Here is a 23,950-nt window from a genome sequence, read left to right as displayed (position 1 = left end):
GACGCAGTTTGCGTGTTCATAAAGTACCTCATGCAACTAAAAGAAGCACTAGGTAGACTGTGCCCTGTGTTCCTGTTGCAAAAACAAAACACTGCCCTCAGGTCTTTCCTGACATGATAGACTAGAGATTCTCTGAAATGCTGAGCCGATATATTTTTCTCTATCAAGCTGACTTCTGAGCGATCACCTCCGTAGTGAGGGAAGTGATTAAAAAGGAAATGGAGTCATTTAATCACTTCTGTAATGATACTGCCAATGTGTTTCTTAGACTTTGGAGACTTGAATAGTGGGCATTTGGAAAACGTGGGAACTGTGGTTTACATTTGGCTCAAAATAAGGCTGGACTAATGAATCACTCTTGCATGAGTTCATGAGACCAGAAAACTCACTTACATGAATGCAGATAATGAGCTTGCAGGTGGAATAAAGAACTCTTCTACAGAGTTGGCCCAAGGCCATACACATTAGATTCTGTCCTATAATCTGTATCCATCCCTGAAAATCTCAGTGATATGGAATTTAAAAGTAGTCAGTAAGTTTATTTAGTGGAGGAAATATTCCAGAAGTCATTATACTTTGTGCTATCACATTGTTAATGCTCATGGTTTTAACTTTGCTTAGGGCAACCAAGTGAGTTGAAAAGTATACAGGTTATTTAGAAATGTGACATCATCCTGGTGGAAATAGACAAACTTTCGACAAGATGGCTAGAAAAGTAAAAGGCTCATCAACCCTGAACACAGCTTAGAGTACTTTGCATTAACAGGGTTGCCTTTGAGACAGGCCCAAACTTCAAAAGTACACGCATAAAATGAAAACAAAGAGGGAATGCATTCTTTAGGATAGCAGTGACTCTCAACCTTGAATACAGCCTCAGTTATACTCTCCTACTAAAAGCCAGATGGGGATTTGAGTCTGGAAGTTTGGCTGCCCTGTGTCCACAGGCCTGGGTGTTACTTAAGCTGCAAAATCACTAAGTAATAACTATTCTGGTGATAGTCTTGCAGTGTATGTCAAAATGCAAGCATAACTTGGCAATGGTGCGATAAAGCAGTATTGCATAGAAAAGCCAGTTAGACAAGACGATGTGAATCTGTTAAAGTCCATATACAGAATGTCTGAGTGGTTTATGTGTAAAGGAGTGAAGGTAACACCTAAATTGTCAAGATGCAAAGAAGTAATAGGATGTTGCAGATGTCAGAAATAGAAGATTTTAAGTGATGGAAGTACCAGTAAATGAATGGAACTGGCCCAAAATCAGACCACATGTACTATATGGCACTGCAGAGGCAGGGCTGCCCAATCCTGGTGGAGTGTATGTGGCACCACCATGTACCACAGACTGTGGGTATTTTTTTATGTTTGTCCTGCTGGGTTTCAGGCTGTACTTGGTATAATATTCATTAATATTTTCTTATTATTATCTTTTGGTATATGTTAGGTAATTGACATAAAAACCTATGTAATTTTCATAATTAATGAATGGAATTGGACTTTAGTGTCAGAGAAAAATGGCATTATGAATAATGTAAAAACTATTAAGATTATCTATTTGGCCTTTGAACTTGGACTAAGCAAATTTTGCATTGTCAGATAGCCACAAGCTTCTGGGGGGGGTGTCAAAAGAAGAGTGCTATAGTTTAAATTTCATATAGTCACCATGTTTTAGTGTTTTAAAGCTTTACCATTCCATTGACTTGCCCAACATGATGAAGTGAATGTCTCATGCACTGTGAACCCCAATGACCTTTTGTAAAGAACCAGGAAAAATAACTTTTGTTTCATTATAAATCAAAATGTCTACCCTGCATATTGTGCTGATGTTGAATTAGAACACAGCCAGCACTTCATTTGCATGTTGCCGTGGCTATGTAAACTACACCTCTAATGTCACATCAACTGTAGTAGGAATGCTATTGTCCATAATGCTTCATGTCACTTCATCCAGGTAATTCAGTGATATTTAAAAGACACATAGTCAAGGACTACTGCACAGTCCCTGAATAAATTTGCCAAGTCTGATAAGCAGGAAATTCCATTTTGTTGTGACTTTTGTTTATATATGATATGCATTTTACTATGGTTTAAACACACATTAAGTACTGTGGCTCATATAAGGTCATATTTGTGTTGTTGAATTTTTCATGTGAAAATGAACATGAAGTTTCCAACTCAAATGAACAACTTTGAATAAAAGTCTTCAAAGAATACTCATCACAATGTGAGCTACATAAAATAACTGTGGTGTGCATTAATATGATTGCAACTGATCATCCTCTAGGTGGTGTGACAGTAAGTTTACATAAGTTTCACTGAGTCCTTTACCATACTACTGAAAGTGGCAGAATATGAGGAGCTTGAGGCCCTGAACACATCACACTACATCATGTATGTTCACAAATTACATTGAACAAGCCATTTTGTACATTTGTAATAATGCATAGGTTATGTTCTTAGTACTGCTTGGCTGGAATGATCATGTAACATTACACTCAGGATCTCCCAGCTTAAGCAGAACGTAGCAGATAAGACTATGGGAGGCATCACAAGCACTGATGTGAAAATAGCAAAGTGGAATCAATATTCTCTAGTCAATTAACATCAGTTCTCATGCAGTAGTATTTTCACATCTATGGTGGAAAATGGTAGGAAATACCTACAACTGCAGTTCCTCAAAGTATGAGGCAGTTCTGTTCACTTTCTTTATCTGCTTGTGTTTTCCTGTATTTGTTTCAGGGATTAATGTGTTTCCTCTTTAAGGACTTCTACTTGTTTACCTGTGTTCTCTTATATTTCTTTAAGGGAGTAATTTATGGCCTTCTCAAGACTTCTATCATTTTCATGAGATGAGAATTTAGATCTGAATATTGCTTTTCAGGTGTGTTGGGGTATCCATGGCTTGATGTGGTGGAAGAACTGGGTTCTGATGTTGCAAAGTAGTATTGGTTTCTGTTACTTATGTTCTTGTGCTTGCCTCTTGCCATCTGGTTATCTCTGGTGTTAACTGGCCTCACTGTCTCTGACCAGAGCCTGTGCCTTCTTGAAACCTGTGATTTGATGCAAGATATTTCCTATCCATTCACATTGAGGCTGTGAGAGGCCATAGATGACAGGGGAGAGAGGAGGAGGAGCTAAGAAAAGGAGGGTTAGAAAGAGAAGGAGCATGGGAGCTGCACGAGGGAGTACAGGAGAGGATGCACAGATCCAGATGGTGTCAGATGGGTTTCTCCTGTGCTGAGAGGTTAGAAATATTGGGACAGAACTTTATCATTGTAAATTGGCATTATGAAATTGGAACTTTCTTATACATAAATATATTTGGTTAACTATTCAAGTTTGAGGGTCACTCTATACCGGATAAATGGAAGGACTGGTACAAAGGCCTGGTTGTGCAGTACTTTTTATAAATAACTGCTACAGTGATCCTGGGATTCTCTGATCCTGGATGTGTCAGAACTCCTTGGGGTCAAGCTGCATCTGGGTGGGGCCTGAATGGGTGGGAATCCAGAGCACAGCCTCAGCTCTGGGAACAGGTGCAAATTGGAAGGAGCATGGGCCTCTGGCTGGGCAGGTCCTAAATTCTAAACTTCCTAATACTGTGACCCTTTAATATGGTTACTGCTATTGTAGTGACCCCGAGTAGAAAATTACTTTTATTTCTACTTCATGATTGTAATTTTGCTATTTTGTGTATTGTAATGTATATCTTTCAATGTATTATATGTTTTGTAATGTAAATATTTCCTAAGGGTCTTATGTGACACCTGTGAAAGGGTCATTTAACCCCTAACTTAGTAACAACACACAGGTTGAGAAGAACCAGTGGGGTAGAGAATGAATAATTACAATATCTTATCTAAAATTACCAAAAAAATTAATAAAAATATTAGGTTTCAAGTTATTCTGTTCACTAAAGTTTATAAATTTTATACAACTAAACTATAATCTTCATAAAATATAATTAGCCACAAGGATGTTTCACAAAGGAATAAAGAATGTTAAAATATGTTCAAGCATTTTGTTCATTATTAGAATCCAACATCATACAGATCATCTCAAATGCATTCTTACAATTTTTTATTTCTATTTTATTTTCTTTCAATTTACTCTATCAATTATATAAATCATACAATTTACTTGATAAATTTAGTAATCAATTACAAAGTATCAAATGTCTCTCAACATACAAATTTGAATTTTTTCTGTGAATTAATGTTGAATAATCTATTTAGAAATCATATATTTGCCTTGTGCATATGAGAATGAAATAAGATCTAAGTTTATCTCTATGAAAGGGTGATACTTTACTACTTTATTTAAAATTCTTGGTTCACTATAAAGCAGTATAATATTAAAAGAATTTGTCTTAATTAAGAAAACTATTGTTTCATATTCCATTGGTGAAATTTGAAATTAATATAAATTTTGTTTGGAACAATTATATCAGCCAAGTCCTTTAATATGATTTACATCCTTTAGCTAAAGGAATCAATATTAAAGAAAATATTCAAATTTGTATTCAAATAAAAATAATTCAATATTTAGAGAAGCTTTTAAGAAAGTGTATTCTTTGTAGCATAATTGTAAAATATTTTTTAAAACTTTAATTGATGTCTCATGAAAATGAGGTTTCTCTGTAGATATCAAGAGTGTGATTGCATGGGACACATACATATATCTCATATACATATATGCATATATACATAATTATGGAAAATAGTAATAATGATATTTGTAATTTAATTATTTTCACATTCTACAAGGCTAACAATTCTCCCACTTAACAATTGAAGCACCCAACCAGTCACCCCAAAATCAAACAACTGAGGCCCTAAGATCACAAATTTGGGGTTTCCCTAGACTACATAAAGATATCTATCAAAAGTAATAATAATAAAACCCAAATATGAAAAGTTCTTCCCTTTCAGAACACTTACAAAGTTAGTGACAAACTACAAATGTTCTATTTATGCTCTAATGAAAACAGTTAAAATATTTCTCTAAAATTGGGACATCCTACCTCAAACTGCATAGCTCATCTTGCAGTTCAGCATTTTCAATCTCTAGTTGAGACCACTCCTCTCACAGTGCAATAATTTCATTACTTATACGTTCACAATCTTCTTCAATTAGTTCACAGTTATGTTTTTCAAAGTCTATTGATCTTTTATATGTATAAACTGCACCCCAGATTTTCACTAGGATCTCAGAATTTATATCTGTATTGGAGAAAAAGCACAATTACAGTACAGCAGCATTTTTGATAAATAAAACAGACTAGAGTTTTACCTAAACATGATGCACTGTAGAAATGTATCCTGAGGACCCACACAGTGGAAGACATGGTACATTCTGAAGATATGAAAAGAAGACAGTTAAGGTGTTTAGTTTAAGAACTAGTAGAGAAGACAAAAAAAGACATAAAACCAGATATTACAGACTCAGATGATACTGAAGTCAAACAAAGTTTTAATGTTGAATAAGCATGCAGGAATATGCCGTAATGGAAGGGATGAGTAGGCATGAAGTAAGAACAAGAAGTAGTTGGTCAGAGTGTGAAGAGGCACATTGCCAGTATTCTACAGCAGACTAGAAATGGAGATGCTACTGCCCTCTAAATGTAAACAAGGTCAAGTAAAAAGTACTGATTTTGATTCCTACCTCAAACAACACAAATCAGAAAAAAACATGTTTTAGAAACTGAAGATTATATGCTTCAGACATGACATAAATTGTTAGCTAATAAGCACTAAAACAGTTTGATGATATTATCCCAATTTTCTATCTCTGTGCTATGGGATAGTACAGACTAGGTTAGAATATGATGAGGACAAAGCTATTCTGACTCTCCTAGACTCCTGGAGCTGTGCAGATAAGCTATTTGGTGAAGAAAGCAGCCAGAAATCACAGGCCAGAAGTCTGGAAAATAGACACAAAGAAGAGGGGATGCTCTGGGCATGTTACTAGGCCGTCTGAAACATACTATAGAGCACATAACAACATGGGAATTCCAGGAAATATCCTGGGGCTGAGGGACACAACATCTCACACAATTAGAGGAGACCACCAGTGTTCACACAATGCCAAGAAAAGGGCATGTCTTCCCATAGGCTAGAGTGAACAAGGAATAATATACAGGACCATAGTTAGCAAAAAGCATTGGCATGCTTTAGGAATGGAGAAAAAACAATATGCTGGGTGCATTTGTTGTGGTTTACCTAATAATTATAGAAACAAAAAAAGAAGGACCAAACTGATTATAAGAAATATACAATGCATATATAGAATTCAGAAAACTGTTTAGAATGGAATGGAGAAGAAAGATAAAATCATTATTACAAACTAAAATGATAAAGAAATGAAACTAAGTTTTGACATCAAATAAGATAAAACAAAATCATGAACATAGCTAAATATATTAAGCACATATTAGTTGCATATAAGTGTTGATAAATAATAAATAAAAATAAAATAATAAAATACATATATGAATGTCATGAGGTCATGTGTCATACTTAAATAGTTTTCATTTATTATTATATGGACACACAGATATGGGTATTAATTTAAATTAAAAAAAACTTACATTACTATAAGGACACAGATATGGGTATTAATTTAAATTTAAAAAACTTAAGCTACAAAATGTTGCATAAGGCAAGAATATAAATAAATGTGAAGATGCATAATATAAACTGATCACATTTCATGGCATTACTGGGTGCCACTATGGTAAGCTCAAGGCTCATACAACTGTGAGGAAAATGCCATATGTGGATAAATCCTACAGGGGCAGCTTTTGCTTTCAATAAATTTCTCTCTATATTAAGTGGCTTCTCATAATTTTTATGAATCTTTACCAAAATATATGGTACAGCAAGCACACAAAATCGGTCTTAACAACTCTTTAGAGTATTGGTACAACCTGCACTCAACCAGTGTGTTGGAAAGTTATGTTTTGTGAGAAAGAAAATATTTGTGTATATTTAAAATGTTGAAGTGTGACTTTCTGGTTTTGTCATATGATACAAACTCACACGGTGTTTTGCTGAAGCAAGACCCAAGGGAGGTCAAGTCATGTTTGGAGAGATTATAAGTAGAACACAAAGACAGTGATAAGGAGCTTGCATAGCTAGCTATGCAACTCTGCTTTGGTATTGCCTCTATACTGATCTTCAGTTTGCTGAAAGAGACAAGGCAGAAAACTCCTGGCATTCCAGCTGGTCTGACTTATTCCTAGCCCCTGCTGACTTATGCCAACTCAGGGGAGGCCTAGTATCTTCTGCTGAATTGTGCCACCATTGCTGACTCTTGTTTGGTGACACTTTTGTACTGCCCTGTTGGTATCCTGAGACTACTGAACTTGACTGATGTTATCCTGAGCAAGGAGATAAGAATCACCATCCAAAGACCTACTTTTAAACAGGTACACATACCACTTGTCCTATTTCCAATTTTTCCCCTGCCTTTGGATGGTTTTCTAGAAAGTTTATTGAAGTGATTGATAAGCTGTATTAATGTACATATTAAAAAATCTAAGCTTACACAATGTTGTGACATGATTTGAAATGATGAGGAATGACAAGTTTTCTCAGTCATTAAAGTGTTTGCTATGCAAGCTATTCTAAATTGAATTTGAACTCCAGTACCCATAACTTAGCAGGTTTGGGGGTGTGTTTTGTTTTGTTTTGTTGTTGTGTTCCTTTTTTAAGCTATGTATGATGGTACATTCTGTCATCTTAATGCATGGGAGGCATAGACAGGAGGATACCTGGAGCTCACTGGACTGCCAACCTAACTGAATTGATTAGCTTTGACATCAGTGAGAGTTGCTCTTTCAAAAGAAATGAGGTTGAGAGCAATTTAGGAAGATGCATTATAGGCACACACACATAGATATACATACATACATGCATGTGCATACAAACACACATACAAAAATACATTAACACCCACACTCCATAATATTGTAAAACATCTTAGCAGATTAAAAATTAGATCCATCAACCTTAAGGGAGCTAGCTAAGTGTATATGGGTGTTGGCTACACAAGCATGAGAACCTGAGACCAAACCTCCATACAGAAAACACATATGACTACACATGTGCCTGTAAACCCAGCCTTTGAGAGCTGCAGACAAGAGCATTGGTGCTCATGTGCCAACCTACCTTCAAACTCAGTGAGGTACCATCTCAAGGAATTAGGAGGATAATCTTAGAGCAGGATACCTCAACTTCTCCTTCAGTCTGTGCATGCAAAGCAATGCTCACACCCAGTTACACACACACACACACACACACTCACTCACATGCTTAATAAAAATAAAATATTTTTTTGAATTTTAGAAGACAATGCTAATATAAGCCAAGTAGAAGAGATGAGCCAATAAAACAAGAGCAGTAGTCTAAGAGTGTCTACTCAAAATATCATATGGTAGAGTCATCATGAAAGGATTCAGCATCCTTTACCAAAGTGACTCCAGAGAGCTGCGTCAATCCTCCAGTCACATGAAGAAGCAGCTATAAAAACAATAAATTCACGAATTTCTTAGTCAAATGGATGGAACTAGAAAATATCATCCTGAGTGAGGTAATCCAATTACAAAAGAAAACACATTGCATGCAATCAGTGATAAATGAATATTATCCCAGAAGCTCGGAATACCCAAGATATAATTCAGAGACCATATGCAGCTTAATAAGATGGAAGACCAAAGTGTGGATACTTTGGTCCTCCTTAGAATAGGTACAAAATATCCATGAGGGGAAATACAAAGACAAAGAGTGGAACAGAGACTGAAGGAAAGACCATCCAGAGACTGCCCCACCTGGGGATCCATCCCATATACAGTTACCAAATCCAGACACTATTGTGGATGCCACCAAGTGTTAGCTGACAGGAGCCTGATGTATCTGTCTCATGAGAGGCCCTGCCAGTGCCTGACAAGTACAGAGGGGGATGCTCTCAGTCAACCATTGAACTGAGCACAGGGTCCCCAATGGAGGAGCTAGAGAAAGGACCCAAGGAGCTGAAGGGTTTTACAGCCCCACAGGAGGAAGAACAATATGAACCAGCCAGCACCCCCAAAGCTCCCAGGGACTTAACCACCAACCAAAGAGTACACAAGGAGGGGACCCATGGCTCCAGCCACATGAGTAGCAAGGGATAGCCTGGTAAGACATCAATGAGAAGAGAGGCCTTTGGACCTGTGAAGGCTCATTGCCCCAGTGTAGGGGAATTCCAGGAGAGGAACTGGGAGTGGTAAGTTAATGCACAGAGGGAGGGGAATGGAATAGGGGGTTTCAGAGGGGAGACCTGGAAATGGAGTAACATTTGAAATGTAAATATAGAAAATATCTAATAAAAATTAAGGAAAATACAAATAATAAAAGAAAAAGAAAGAAAGAAAGAAAGAGAGAGAGAGAGAGAGAGAGAGAGAAAGGAAGGAAGGAAGGAAGGAAGGAAGGAAGAAAGGAAGAAAGAAAGAAAGAAAGAAAGAAAGAAAGAAAGAAAGAAAGAAAGAAAGAAAGAAAGAAAGAGATAGAGAGAGATAGAGAGAGAAAGGAAGGAAGGAAGGAAGGAAGGAAGGAAGGAAGGAAGGAAGGAAGGAAGGAAGGAAGGAAGGAAGGAAGAAAGAAAGAAAGAAAGAAAGAATGAAAGAAAGAAAGAAAGAAAGAAAGAAAGAAAGAAAGAAAGAAAGAAAGAAAGAAAGAAAGAAAGAAAATCACACTCCCTCCCCCAAAAAATCAAACAAACCAAAAAGAAGTAATGAAAAGGCATACCCCATCAATTTAATGTATTGGCTGACTGGCCTGTTCCATTTTGTTGAAACACATGAGTCTAATGTAACAACCCCAAGGCCATGGTGTCAAGCTCGCTCACTGAAGCTCTGAAGGCTTGCTGGCAGCTCCTGCTGAGACTAGTTTTCTGTTCTTTGATATCAAGCATGCCTATGTTTGGGCAATTCACCCTCATCAATAGCACATACAGGAGCTGCATGCAGAACTCCTACCTTTTCTCTGCCTCATGAGCTCTTCAATAAAATGCAAAATAGTGTCACAACTGTACTGCTCACAGTCCTTTGAGTTTCCCTCACATGATATTAGTTCCTTAAGGTCAAGCATATGATTTCCTTGTTCTTTGACCTCTAAAATGAATAATAGCAATTTCAGATATTGTCATGTTGTGTACCCCATACACTAGAAAGAAGAGACCCATGTTTTACATAAGGAACAAGCAAAATGCTTCTGAAAGACCAGATTTTGAAAGGAAAGACACCTTTACTATTGGTGACTTTTAAAACTATTTTGGAAAGAAATATTTGAATATAACAAAAGAATCTTAATTTTATTTTATTTTATTTTATACTATATTTCTAAGTCCATTTTTATGTATTACTTTGATTTTTATACTGTATCTTAATAAATATGATTTGAAATTAATTTTTGCATACCTCTTCTTTTTCATTGGAAGTTTTCTTTGAAGACCTACAAAAATGAAATACTTTCAGATGAATATTAAACTTGTAAAATAAAACACAAAAAATGTTTATTTTCCCTATCCATAAAACTTACCAGGTATTACAAATAAAATGATTTTCTGTAAAGGAACAAAGCTGTAGACAAGAAGAGGAACATTGATATACAATTTATACCACTACTAAGATCATAAAAGATGGAAATTACAACTGGAGACACGGCTCCAATTAACAGCAGATACTGATTCTGCACAGGAGTTGAGCTCAACAGCCAGAACCCATGCTGTGTGACTCATAACCAACTAACTCCAGATCCAGAGACATACAATGCCTGTGCATTCTTCAGCCACCTGCACTCATGTGTGTATACTCAAATACAAGCACAAACATTTGCATCATTTTAAAATAATGATGATGATATTAATAATATTTAAAATAATAAATTTTGATCAAGTATTGTAACAGTTAAGGGGACAATATAATATAGTATGCTTTCTTTCGTAGAGGTAAATATACCAACATTTCCAATGTCATTCTCAGCAAAATGGAGTCTCATATTTAGTAAAACCTGCCTTATTAACACCACTGTGTCTTTATATGTGTCAAATACCTTTAAGAATGGAAAGGCTTAGCTGTTCTTAGGCCTTCCTATGTAATTGCCGTGTATTGTTCTAAGCATTGGACTTGCTTTAAATTTATTTTAATTCCAATATATGTCAGATAATTTTGAGAAACACAGAAAGACCATGTGAATGTGTGACAGATTTGAATTCATACTCAGAAATTCTAGAATCATTATTTATTTCATACTAAACTATGAAAATAACTTTTCATCTTCAAGTAGATTTAAACGAAATAATAGAAGATGACAATAAATTACCATCCCACTTTAGTAAAAACTATACCTAATCATGTGACATTTTCAACTAGTTTTACTTGAGAAAGTATCTCACAGCCCAAATTCCCAGTTTCTCTTACCACAGCATCTTCAGTGCTGAGGAATCTTGTAGAAATCACTTTTATTTTCAAAATCTAAAAAGACATGGACTCACACAACTGTTCAGTTGTTAAGTCCCTAAGTTGCAAGTGTGAGGGTCTCAGTTTGATTTGTCAGAAGTTGTGGTGGACAAAACATAGCCAGATGTGGTGGTCTGGTGTGCACTAGGAATCCACCATTGGGGAGAAAGAAACAGGAGAGTGCCTGGAACCCTTGTCTGCCCACTGGCCGAAGGGAAGACTAAAACTTTTCCAAAATCACCATCTGTAGGCTGCACTAGTATCCAGTTACTGACTCACATAATTTTGATACCTGAACTGAAAATGGTCTGAAAACCACCCCTGTCATTGGTGCCGAACTAAGCTTTGCAACATAGAATTAGCCATCATCATTTCAAATCAAACATCCATCTAAAAAGCACTCATGCCTTCATTTGGTCTCAAAAGGGTACAGTGAGCCCCATGAAACAGTTGAAACAAACTGCAAGTATAGGAAATTTAAGAATAAATGGATATGATATTTTTCTAGGGGAGCTATAGGGGTTATCAAAACATGAAATTCACAACTGCATTCAGCTTTTCTATATATGACCTACCAATTCCAGTCCACATAAATTAGAAAACACTAAAAACTTCCTATGTGACTACAATGAAGTAGAAATACTAGGAAGAAAAGCAAAGTCCTGCTACTTTCTTAGCCTATGTTTCTCTAATTGTTTTCATATTTAAATGCTCAACTTATACAACCTATTAAGACACACATTATTGAAATAAAAATAGGTTCAATGACCAATAGAGTGTGTGTGTGTGGGGCACACATGGGTGAATTTACATGTGTTGAATATGCATGACTGGGTAATTGCAGACATACAAGTGTGTGTGTGTGTATGTATGTGTGTGTGTGTGTGTGTGTGTGTGTGTGTGTGTATGCATGTGAGCATGTGTGTGAAGACAGACTTGACTTTCTATGTAGTCTTGTCTGTGGCTTCCCTGTTTACTGTCTTATTTACTAACTGAGGCTGATCAAGTTTTAAGGCAATCCCCATTTGCCAAACGTATGAATGTTGAGAATTTTAGGGATTCACTAGCAAAGATAACGAAAATATTTGAAGAAAACAGTCACTGAAGGGAAGAAAATTTTTTCAAAATGTACTATCATTTAATATAGCATTTTTAAAGAAATTAATATAAGAGACATATTTTTAAAAATAAATGTTTAAGATCTCAATTTTTAATGAAATATTAAAACATAAACTTCAAAATCTATACTTACAAAAAGGCTACTTCAGTGATTGGGCAGTGAAGGAGAAAGGTAGGAAGGGAGACTCAATACTGGGGCAAGTTAGGTAGGAGGACAAGAGGAAGGTGAGGGAGAAGGGAGGAAGGAGGAAGAAGAGGAAGAGGAGGAGATGACACCATGAATCAGGAGCTCCTGGCCAGGAGAAACCTCAAGAAGCAAGGACTCTCACAGCTTGTGAATAAGATAGTACAGTGCTAGAACTGCCCAATCTAGGAATATAGCTTATAATTACAGTATCTATATTATGTGGGGGGGGGGTTATACCTATTTAATAGGATTAGAAACTCCAGCAACAGGGCTTCAGGGATGGTACACACTATAGAATCCCATAAAAACATAAAAAATAAAAGAATTAATAACGTCACCTTTCTAATTCATCAAGTTCCTTTATCTTTTCTTTCTGGTCTTCTAAAAGTTTTGCCAGGTTGTCATTTTTCATTCGAGCCAGTGTAAGTGGTGTAAAGCTTTCCTATAAAACAATAATAACTTTTAACTCTGAAAACTTATTTATCAACAGACAATCATGTGGAAGACACGGTAGAGCTCACATAGTCTGAGATGCAGTTATCTACATTCTTGACACTCTCACACACAGTGCTCTCACACAGATCCATTCTTCATAAGCCATCAGAGTACCTTTGACACCTATCTCATTTAATTCATAACTTAAATCTTAGTGAACCATGTTAAACAGAATGTCTGCCATGGGTTCCTGATACCATGAGTAGAGTCTAAATAGTTTCTTCCAGAGCCTGTGGGAATGCAAATGCTTCTGAAATGCCATGAACTCCAAGTCACTGTGGCAGAGAATATTTGCTACAAAAGCACAGTGTAGAAAGGATGGCATGTCACAGTATTTTTTCCATACTGGACCTACTGTACTAATGTTAATACTATTTCTATAACAAATGAACATGAAATTCATGTTAGACTTGATATTCTGGGAGAATATGAAGGATTATTATTATACCCTCTGCTAGAGTTGCAATTTAAGTAATCTCTCAAGGAAAATACTGAAAACTTTTCTACTATGATTTAAATTTGTGGAATTAGACTTTCCTCCTTGCAAGATCTTCATAATAAAGCTGTAATGAAAATCAGCATAAAATGTGGTAAATTGACAATACCCCGGAATAACTACTCCAACACTTGCTTTATTTCACTGAAATAAGTATTTCATTGGAAATTATATATCAAAGTGAACTATGAGGTTTTATAGGCCAGGCATAGTGGTAAATTACCAAAAGCCCATCACTTCAGAGGTCCAGATATATACAAGTTTAATGTCATCCTTATTACATAAAAAGTTCAAGGCCATCCTTGCCTGTATAACATTCTGTATCATAAACTAAGGGACAAACCCAACTCTGTGGTTACCTAATTGTCTGAAAGGCCCATGATATTAGAGATCTATAAAATGCACTGACATGCTGAGATGGATACCATGTGGGTTAAACTGACAGAAAAATACATAATTTAGACACTTATAATATAGAAACCTTGTATCTTATTGAAGTTTGTTTATCTGATACATTGGAAGTATAAGACAACATGAATTCCCAAAAGGCTACAATTAACAGAGTAGCCTTAAGGAAATTGCAAATTTCTTCAGAATTGCCATGGATGGAGGTAATAATTCTCTTTAGATTGTTCCTCAGAAGAGTAAAGGAGAGAGATCATGCAGTGTATTGGGGGAAGGAAAGCTTGGGAAGAAGGAGCTCCCATCAAAGCTGGCTCATCTAGATAAGTCTTATAAAATCCATTTATTACATTTAGCGTTTGAGAGATTCTTAGGTCAAAGCTGTATCAGGATCCCAATGTAATATTTTAAAGTATGTAGGAAATAATCTGTGAATCAAAGCTGTCTTTTTACCTCATTTTTTATACTGAAGTCGGCATTGTGTGCCAGCAGTTTGGCTGTCATTGAGGTGCTGTTATGCCAAACAGCATAGTGCAGTGCGGTGCTCCCAGTGTTGTCCATAGCATTTGGATCAGCACCGTGTTCTAATAACATAGCCACACAGTCTTCGTGCTTGAACTGTGAAGCCTATGGGCATTGGATCAAGAAACAGATTGGAATGATGAGAAAAGCAAAAATTTCATAGGTTTCACTAATTATTTGCATGTTTCTGAGATCATGTTTATTCTAAGAATTCCCATCCAATATGTGTCACACTGAAACTGTTGGCTGCTTTCTACCTTAATTAGTGCTGTTCTGTTGTCACTGTCACGAAGATCAATGTCACAATTCCACTCTATCAGGAGGGCAACTACATTGGGATGGCCGTATGCACAGGCATAGTGCAGAATAGTTCTGTGAAAATGAAAACTTTTTAAGAATTTTTTACAAAACTAGGTCAAAAGCCACAGTTATTCACTAACTTTGGGCATCCAATTCAAAGAAATGTTTTTGCCTCCAATATTGGAATCATGACATATCTATTCCTGTATGGGAGGTAAGGATGCTATCACTGAGCTGAACGCCCAATATGTTAAATAGTTTTCCATTGTTGCAATGAAACAACATAACCAAAGCAACATGGAGAGGAAAATAGAAATGGCCCTGATAGAAACTTTCATCATTCCTCTGAAGCTTCCCAAGCCAGGCCTCCATCTCCGGAATTACCTTCAACCTTCTTAATTAGGAAGCTCCTAAAGAACAGCTCAGCAAGCATTGAAAACTCAGTGGTATTTCTTGAACAATATTCCAATGTCCTTCCAAAATCCTCTCCACCCCCCCCCCAAAAAAAATGGTCACCTATGTCATAGCACTGCCCCTCTAAGCTAGTACCAAGTTGTCATATTTAGGATTTCCATTATGGGATGAAACATCATGATCAAGACAACTTGGGGATGAATGGGCTTATATCACACACAGTTCCAGAAAACAGTTCATCTGTAAAAGCTGTGAGGTTAGAAACTCAAACAGGGAGAAACCTGTAGGCAGGAGCTGATTATGGTAAGCCATGGAGGAGTGCTGCTTACTAGCCTGTTCTCCATCTCTTCCTGAGACTGAGTTCTTGTGGAAACCAGAACCACCAGCCCAGGGATGGCATCACCCACAATGGGCAGGGTCCTACACCATCAATCACCAATTAAGAAAATGCCCTAGAAGATTGCCTACAACCAGATCTTAAGGAGAAATTTTTCAGTTGACCTTCCCTCCTCTCAGATGACTTTTGCTTGTGTCAAGTTGACATAAACTGTGCAGCACAGTTGGCCAAAGTAACCTTTCTAAATTAGAACTCTCAATTTGGATTTGTCTCCTTCTTTGAACTCTGTAGCTACTCACTGCTTTATTCTCTGCATATCCAATAATATCAATAAATCAATATCAATAATCAATAAATCAAAAAACAATATCAATAAAAGGGGAATCAAAATAAGCTCATCTCACAAGTCATAGTAGGATTATTGAAAAACATAATGCAAAGGATTTACAGCTTTTTCTACCATGAAATTGCTCAGCAATTAGATGTTTGGATATTTTTCTTTGAGGCATAGTCTTGTTACAGAATTCAGGCTGGTCTTGAATTCACAATGTGTCTCAGGAGCTGCTAACTTGCAATCTTCTCACTGTAGACCACTGGTACATGACTACACAAGTGAACACACTCTGGTTGGCTTATGACCCTGTTCTTCTCACACTTTGAGAACTTTACATTAGGATATGAATTATAACTCCTGATGTATTACGCTTTACCTGATAGCAGGTTTTAGATTACATACTTCATAAAGTGTGCAGGAACCATAACCAACTGTGCTTACAGTAAATCATATGTGATATATTCAAAAGAATTCTGGGAGTTCTAGTTATAATATTTAAATATTCAAAATGTGAAAAAATATGACAACAGCAAATTATATCTGAAACTATTTTGTTAATTTCTAAATCTTTGGCAAAAGAAATACCAGGACTAAAATGAGGATAATTTTTTCATTATTTTGATTTGTACAATGTGAAGAAATGAGAACTTTCACTTGGCTAATATTTCAATTAATTGATAATAGTTTTAGACAGGGCATAATTCTTCAAAGTAGTTACTTGTTACAACTTCCTAATTTCAGAAATGCTATTTAAAACTAAATAGGTCAAGTTTCTAGTGGACTTGAGACCCCCCTTCTAAGTAGGACTGAAGTATCTATCCTCTTTGGTCTTCATTCCTCTTGAGCTTCATGTGGTCCATGAGCTGTATCGTGGGTATTCCATGCTCTTTGCCTAATATCACTGATCAGTGAGTACACACCATGTGTGGTCTTTTATGACTGAGAAACCTCACTCAGGATGCTATTTTCTAGATCTAGCCATTGCCTTCAGATTTCAAGAAGTCATTGTTTTTAATATCTGTCTGGTGTTACATTGTTTGAATGTACTATATCTCTAGACTTTCTACTCAGCACAGGAAAATCTGCACACGTTAAGGATGAGAGGCATTTACAGCCCATAGAATGAGTGTGCTTAATAAGAGAAACAAAGTGATTTGGTGAACTACTGAGTAAAAAGAATAAAGTTTAGGAATTCATTTATATTTAAATTTGTGGGCATTTTAATAAATTTAATTAACAATCTTATTATCAGTCACAAACATAAATCAAGAAATCAGTAAGACTGCACTTACAGTTGTTTTATTAGCAAGTCATATGAGATATAAATTAATAACTTCTCTGTAATCATTCTTCCCATAATGTGAGGAAATTACATTAACAAAAGAATACATGAACTTAACTGCAAACCTTTACATTAGTATTTGGTACTACTCTAGTCTGATTCTTTGGACTGAAATCATTTTCTTGTGTGTGTGAGTTTTTGAGTGTGTATGAGGGTGTTTATTTTTTATTTTCTATATTCTTTGTTTACATTCCAAATGCTTTCCCCTTTTCCATTGCCCCCTACCTATATGTCCCATAAGCCCTTTTCTCTCCACCTATTCCCCAATCACCCCCTCCCATTTCTCTGTCCTGGTCCTCCCCTACAATGCTGGATCAAGCCTTTCCATGAAAGGGCCCTCTCCTTCCTTCCTTCTTGGGAATCATTTGGTATGCAAATTGTGCCTTGAGTATTCAGAGCTTCTGAGCTAATTAATATCCACTTCTCAGTGATTGTATTCCATGTGTTTTCTTTTGTGACTGGTTTACCTTACTTAGGATGATATTTTCCAGTTCCAACCATTTGCCTAAAAATTTCATGAATCCATTGTTTTTAATTGCTGAGTAGTATTCCATTGTATAAATATACCACATTTTCTGTATCCATTCCTCCATTGAGGGCCATCCAGGTTCTTTCCAGCTTCTGGCTATTATAAATAAGGCTGCTATGAACATAGTGGAGCATGTGTCCTTATTGCATGCCGGGGAATCCTCTGGATATATGCCCAGGAGTGGTATAGCAGGGTCATATGAGGGTGTTTATATGTCGTGTGTGTGTGTGTGTGTGTGTGTGTGTGTGTGTGTGTCTTCCAGTGAGTTCGTCCCCTAACCTAATGGAGACCACTGTGTTCTGATGCTTGGCTGAGAGCTTCACCATTTGTATTGGTCAAGCTCTGGCAGAGACTGTCAGGAGGATAGATAAATCAGGCCCCTGTCAACAAATGTTAAATTAGCAAGTATCTGGGCTTAATGTCTGTAGATGGGATGGATCCCTAGGTGGGGACCGTCTCAGAATGGCCTTTCCTTTGGTCTCTCCCCATATCTTTGTCCCTTATACATCGAAGGACCCATGGCTCCAGCTGCACATGTAGCAGAGGATTGTTATCAAAGGAAGGAGAAGACCTTGGTTTTGTCGAGATTAGATGGCCAAGCGTAGTGGTATGGCAGGACTGTGAGGCAGGAGTGGGTGGGTGGCTGGGGGAGCACCCTCAGAGAAGAAGGGGAGGGAGTTGGATAAGGGAGTTGTGGAGGAAACACTGAGAAGGGGGATAACATTTGAAATGCACATAAATAAAACAACCAATAAAAAAAATCAATAAAAAGAAGACATTGGGTGCTTTTGTTTCATTCCTTTCTTGACTGTGGATGTGGTATGACCAGATCATGTCTCTGATTTCCCCATTATAATGAACTAAAATCTAGAACTTTAAGCCTTAAACTTAAGTTTCATGATGAGTAATTGATTTTACGGATAAAATCCAAATTCTACCAGAAATATGAGTTTCACAATGGCAAATGAGTAATATATACAATATTATATATTGTACTCTCTCCATAAGAGAGAATAAAGTTGGATTGAATATACCATTTCGATTTTCAAACTGCTGGTGTTCATATATGGACTTACAAAATTAGGCATTTACCCAGCACAATGAAAGGTAAATATGTGTCAGGGGCTTCATATCAGTTGGTGTATTGTTGGTGGCTCAGAACCTGAGAGATCTCGGGGGTCCAGATCAGATGAGACCAGGTTAGACTGCTGGTCTTCCTATGAAGTATTACTCCTCCTCAGCGTCTTCCAGCTTTATTCTAATTCCACCACAGAGGCCGTCAGCTCCTCCTGTTCATTGGTTGGGTGTAAATATCTGCATCTGACTCAGAAGCTGTGCCTCTCACAAAGCAGCCATGCTGGGCTCCTGTCTCCCAGGTCTCTGATAAATTAATGGAGTACTTCCCACTCCTACCTCCTCATATTAAGTCTCTCCATTCTTTCGGCTAGCCCTCGGGGCTTCTGTCTTCTTCCCCCCAACCTCAACCTACAATTCCTGATCATGTTCCCTTTTCCCTTCTCCCCTCTCCCACCCAGGTCTCTCCCTCTCTCTGCCCCACATGAATGCTTTCTTCTGCTTCACAGGTGGGATTGAAGCATACTCACTTAGGCCCTTATCTTGTTAAAATTCTTGAGTTCTGAGGATTATATCCTGGGGATTCTGTACATATTTTTGGCTAATATCCATTTATTAGCGAATACATACCATACATGTCCCTTTTGGTCAGAGTTAATTCATCCAGTAGGATAATTTCTAGTTCCATCTATGTGCATGTACCTATAAAATTCACGAGGTTCTCATTCTTAATAGCTAAGTAAGTAAATTTTGTAAATTTTGTAAATAAACCACAAGTTTCCAACTTCCAGCTATCACAAAAAGGCCATTATGAACGTAGTGGAGCACATGCCCCTGTGGGGCATCTTTTGGATATGTGCTCAAGAGTGGTATAGCTGGGTCTTCAGGTAGATATATTTACGATTTTCTGAAGATCCTCCAGATTTATTTCCAAAGCTGTTGTACCAGTATGCCATCACATCAGCAATGGAGGAGTGCTCCTCTCTGTCTACATCCTCACCAATGTGTGCTGTCACAAGAGTTTTTGATCTTAGCAATTCTGATTGGTATACTATAATATCTTAGGGTCATTTTGATGTGCATTTCCCTGATCACTAAGGAATTTGAACATTTCTGTAAGTTCTTCTTGGCCATTTGAGATATCTTTGTTGTGAATTCTGTTTAGTTCTTTACCTCACATGAATGCTTTCTTCTGCTTCACTTGTAGGATTGAAGCATCCTCATTTTTTTTTTTTTTTGGTCGTTAGCTTCTTGAGTTCTTTATATATTTTGAATATTAGCCCTGTCTGAATGTTACAAATAATCAACAAAACCAAGAGCTGGTTCTTTTAGAAAATCAAAAAGATAGAAAAACACCTAGCCAAGCTATCAAAAGGACCCAGAGACAGCACCCAAATGAAAAGTGAGACATAAAAACAGAAAGTGCGGAAATTCAAAAAAATCAACAGATCATCCTTTGCCATAGAGTTCCATACCCAGGTGACACAGGGAGATAGCTAGACTCCCAGAAGTGTAGACATGACTGGGGACACAGGTATGACCACCCATGCTGCTCAGAGGAACCTGCCTGAAACCCTTACAACATAAGATCCTAGGGGCAGCCTAGGACAGGTGTCTTCTGATTTCTGTCTGTGCCCAGAGCTGATCCTGGGCCACAGAGCTACATCCACAAATCCCAGCAATAGAGAGCCAATCTCCTAGGAGTGCCTACACACCTGAGTTAACAGGTAAGACCACTACTTCTCTTCAAATTCCTGGCCAAAGAGCGGCCTGCTCAAAGCCATCAGGACACAGGAACCAAGGATCAACTGGGGCCAGAATCATTCTGGTTTCTGTCTCCACCCATGAGCTGAACCTGTACCACACTTCTCCATACCTAAATTCCCCCAGAGAGAGAACTGGTCTCCCAGGAGTTCTGACACAGGCTTGCAGACATACAAACCACAGTCATAGACAGCAAGACCAGCTAACTTGAGAGATAACAATATGGCAAAATGCAAACACAAGAACATGACCAACAGAAACCAAGTCGATATGGCATCATCTGAACCCAGTCCTGGATACTCAGCACACTGCAAAAACAAGATTTGGATTTAAAGTCTCAGCTCATGATGCTGATAGAGGACTTCAAGATTGACATGAATAACTGCCATAAAGAAATGCCGGGGAACACGGGTAAATAGGTAGAAGCCCTTACAAAAGAAACACAAAAACCCCTTAAAGAATTATAGGAAAAGACCAACAAACAAGGGAAGGAAGTGAACAAAACCATCCAGGACCTAAAAATGGAAGTAGAAATAATAAGGATACATGCCCACTATGTTCATAGCAGCCTTATTTATAATAGCCAGAAGCTGAAAAGAACCCAGATGTACCTCAACAGAAGAATGGATACCGAAAATGTGGTACATTTATAAAATGGAGTACTATTCAGCTATTAAAAACAATGAATTCATGAAATTCTTAGGCAGGTGGATAGAACTTGAAAATATCATCCTGAGTGAGGTAACCCAATCACAAAATAACACACATTGCATGCACTCACTGATAAGCTTAGAAGCTTAAGCCCAGAAGCTTAGAATACCCAATGTGCAATTAACAGACAAAACGAAGCCCAAGAAGATAGAAGACCAAAGTGTGGATACTTTGGTCCTTCTTAAAGGGGAACAAAACACCCATGGTAGGAGATACAGAGAGACAAATTGTGGAGCAGAGACTGAAGGAAAGGCCATTCAGAGAAGTACTTGCTGACAGGAGCCTGATATAGCTGTGTACTGAGAGTCTCTGCCAGTACCTGACAAATACAGGTTGGTGCTCTTAGCCAACCATTGGACTAAACATGAATTCCCCAATGGAGCTTGAGAGAAGATTGCTGCCCCATAGTGGGAACAGCAATATTAACCAACCACAACCCCCACAGACCTTCCATGGACTAAACTATTAATCAAGGAGTACACATTGAGGTGCCCATGGCTCTACCTGAATATGTAGCAGAGTATGGCCTTATTGGACATCAAAGGGAGGAGAGGCCCTTGGTCCTCAGAAGGATAGATGCCCAAGAATAGGGGAATTTCAGGACAGGGAAGCAGGAGTGGGTGTGTTGGTGAGCAGGGGAGAGGGGACCAGGAGCTGGTTCTTTGAGAAAATCAACAAGATAGATAAACCCTTAGCCAGACTGACCAAAGGGCACAGAGAAAGTATCCAAATTAACAAACTTAGAAATGAAAAGGGAGACATAACAACTGAAACTGAGGAAATCCAAAAAATCATCAGATCCTACTACAAGAGCCTGTACTCAACACAACTGGAGAATCTGGAGGAAATGGACAATTTCCTTGACAGATACCAAATACCAAAGTTAAATCAGGACCAACTAGACCATCTGAACAGTCCCATAAAGCCTAAAGAAATAGAAGGAGTCATAGAAAGTCTTCCAACCAAAAAAAGCACAGGACCAGATGGCTTCAGTGCAGAATTCTACCAGACCTTCAAAGAAGAGTTAACACCAATACTCTTCAAACTATTCCACAAAATAGAAACAGAAGGAACACTACCCAATTCCTTCTACGAAGCCACAATTACGCTGATACCAGAGCCACACAAAGATCCAACAAAGAAAGAGAACTTCAGACCAATTTCCCTTATGAACATCGATGCAAAAATACTCAATAAAATTCTTGCCAACCGAATCCAAGAACACATCAAAACGATCATCCACCATGATCAAGTAGGCTTTATCCCGGGAATGCAGGGTTGGTTCTATATACGGAAATCCATCAATACAATCCACTACATAAACAAACTGAAAGAACAAAACCACATGGTCATTTCACTGGATGCTGAAAAAGCATTTGACAAAATTCAGCATCCTTTCATGCTTAAAGTCTTAGAGAGAACAGGAATTCAAGGCCCATACCTAAACATAGTAAAAGCAATATACAGCAAACCAGTAGCCAGCATCAAACTAAATGGAGAGAAACTTGAAGCAATCCCACTGAAATCAGGGACCAGACAAGGCTGCCCCCTTTCTCCTTATCTTTTCAATATTGTACTTGAGGTACTAGCTCGGGCAATTCGACAACATAAGGAGGTCAAAGGGATACAAATTGGAAAGGAGGAAGTCAAACTATCATCATTTGCAGACGACATGATAGTCTACCTAAGTGACCCAAAAAACTCCACTAGAGAGCTCCTACAGCTGATAAACAACTTCAGCAAAGTGGCAGGTTATAAAATCAACTCAAGCAAATCAGTGGCCTTCCTATACTCAAAGGATAAGCAGGCTGAGAAAGAAATTAGGGAAATGACCCCCTTCACAATAGCCACAAACAGTATAAAGTATCTTGGTGTTACTCTTACCAAACATGTGAAAGATCTGTATGACAAGAACTTCAAGACTCTGAAGAAGGAAATGGAAGAAGACCTCAAAAAATGGGAAAACCTCCCATGCTCATGGATCGGTAGAATCAATATAGTTAAAATGGCCATTTTGCCTAAAGCACTATACAGATTCAATGCAATACCCATCAAAATCCCAACTCAATTCTTCACAGAGTTAGAAAGAGCAATTATCAAATTCATCTGGAACAACAAAAAACCCAGGATAGCTAAAACTATTCTCAGCACCAAAAGAAAATCTGGGGGAATCAGTATCCCTGACCTCAAGCAATACTACAGAGCAATAGTGTTAAAAACTGCATAGTATTGGTACAGTGACAGGCAGGAGGATCAATGGAACAGGATTGAAGATCCAGAAATGAACCCACACACCTATGGCCACTTGATCCTCGACAAAGAGGCTGAAAACATCCAATGGAAAAAAGATAGCCTTTTCAACAAATGGTGTTGGTTCAACTGGAGGTCAGCATGCAGAAGAATGCGAATTGATCCATCCTTGTCTCCTTG

The 23,950-nt window shown here is 37.6% G+C and overlaps 1 protein-coding gene across 2 annotated transcripts in view; it reads right to left on the bottom strand.

The window, feature by feature from the left end:
- Positions 1-5,025: 5,025 nt before the first annotated feature.
- Positions 5,026-23,950, bottom strand: part of LOC127665128 (coiled-coil domain-containing protein 3-like) — a 738,150-nt gene continuing 719,225 nt past the window's right edge. The window contains exons 5-7 of one of the 2 annotated variants that reach the window (XM_052157565.1): positions 10,454-10,487; positions 10,013-10,145; positions 5,026-5,219 (exon numbers count right to left, since the gene is read on the bottom strand). In XM_052157565.1, the coding sequence (XP_052013525.1) occupies positions 5,083-5,219; positions 10,013-10,145; positions 10,454-10,487 (304 nt within the window). In that variant the 3' untranslated portion in view covers positions 5,026-5,082. The remainder of the gene's footprint in view (positions 5,220-10,012; positions 10,146-10,453; positions 10,488-23,950) is intronic. The other variant, XM_052157566.1, reaches the window with a different exon arrangement.

Source organism: Apodemus sylvaticus, chromosome 14 (genome assembly GCF_947179515.1).
Source record: "Apodemus sylvaticus chromosome 14, mApoSyl1.1, whole genome shotgun sequence".
Lineage (NCBI taxonomy): Eukaryota > Metazoa > Chordata > Mammalia > Rodentia > Muridae > Apodemus > Apodemus sylvaticus.
Note: the sequence above shows the minus strand (reverse complement) of the source record. Positions and strands in the feature narration are given on the sequence as shown.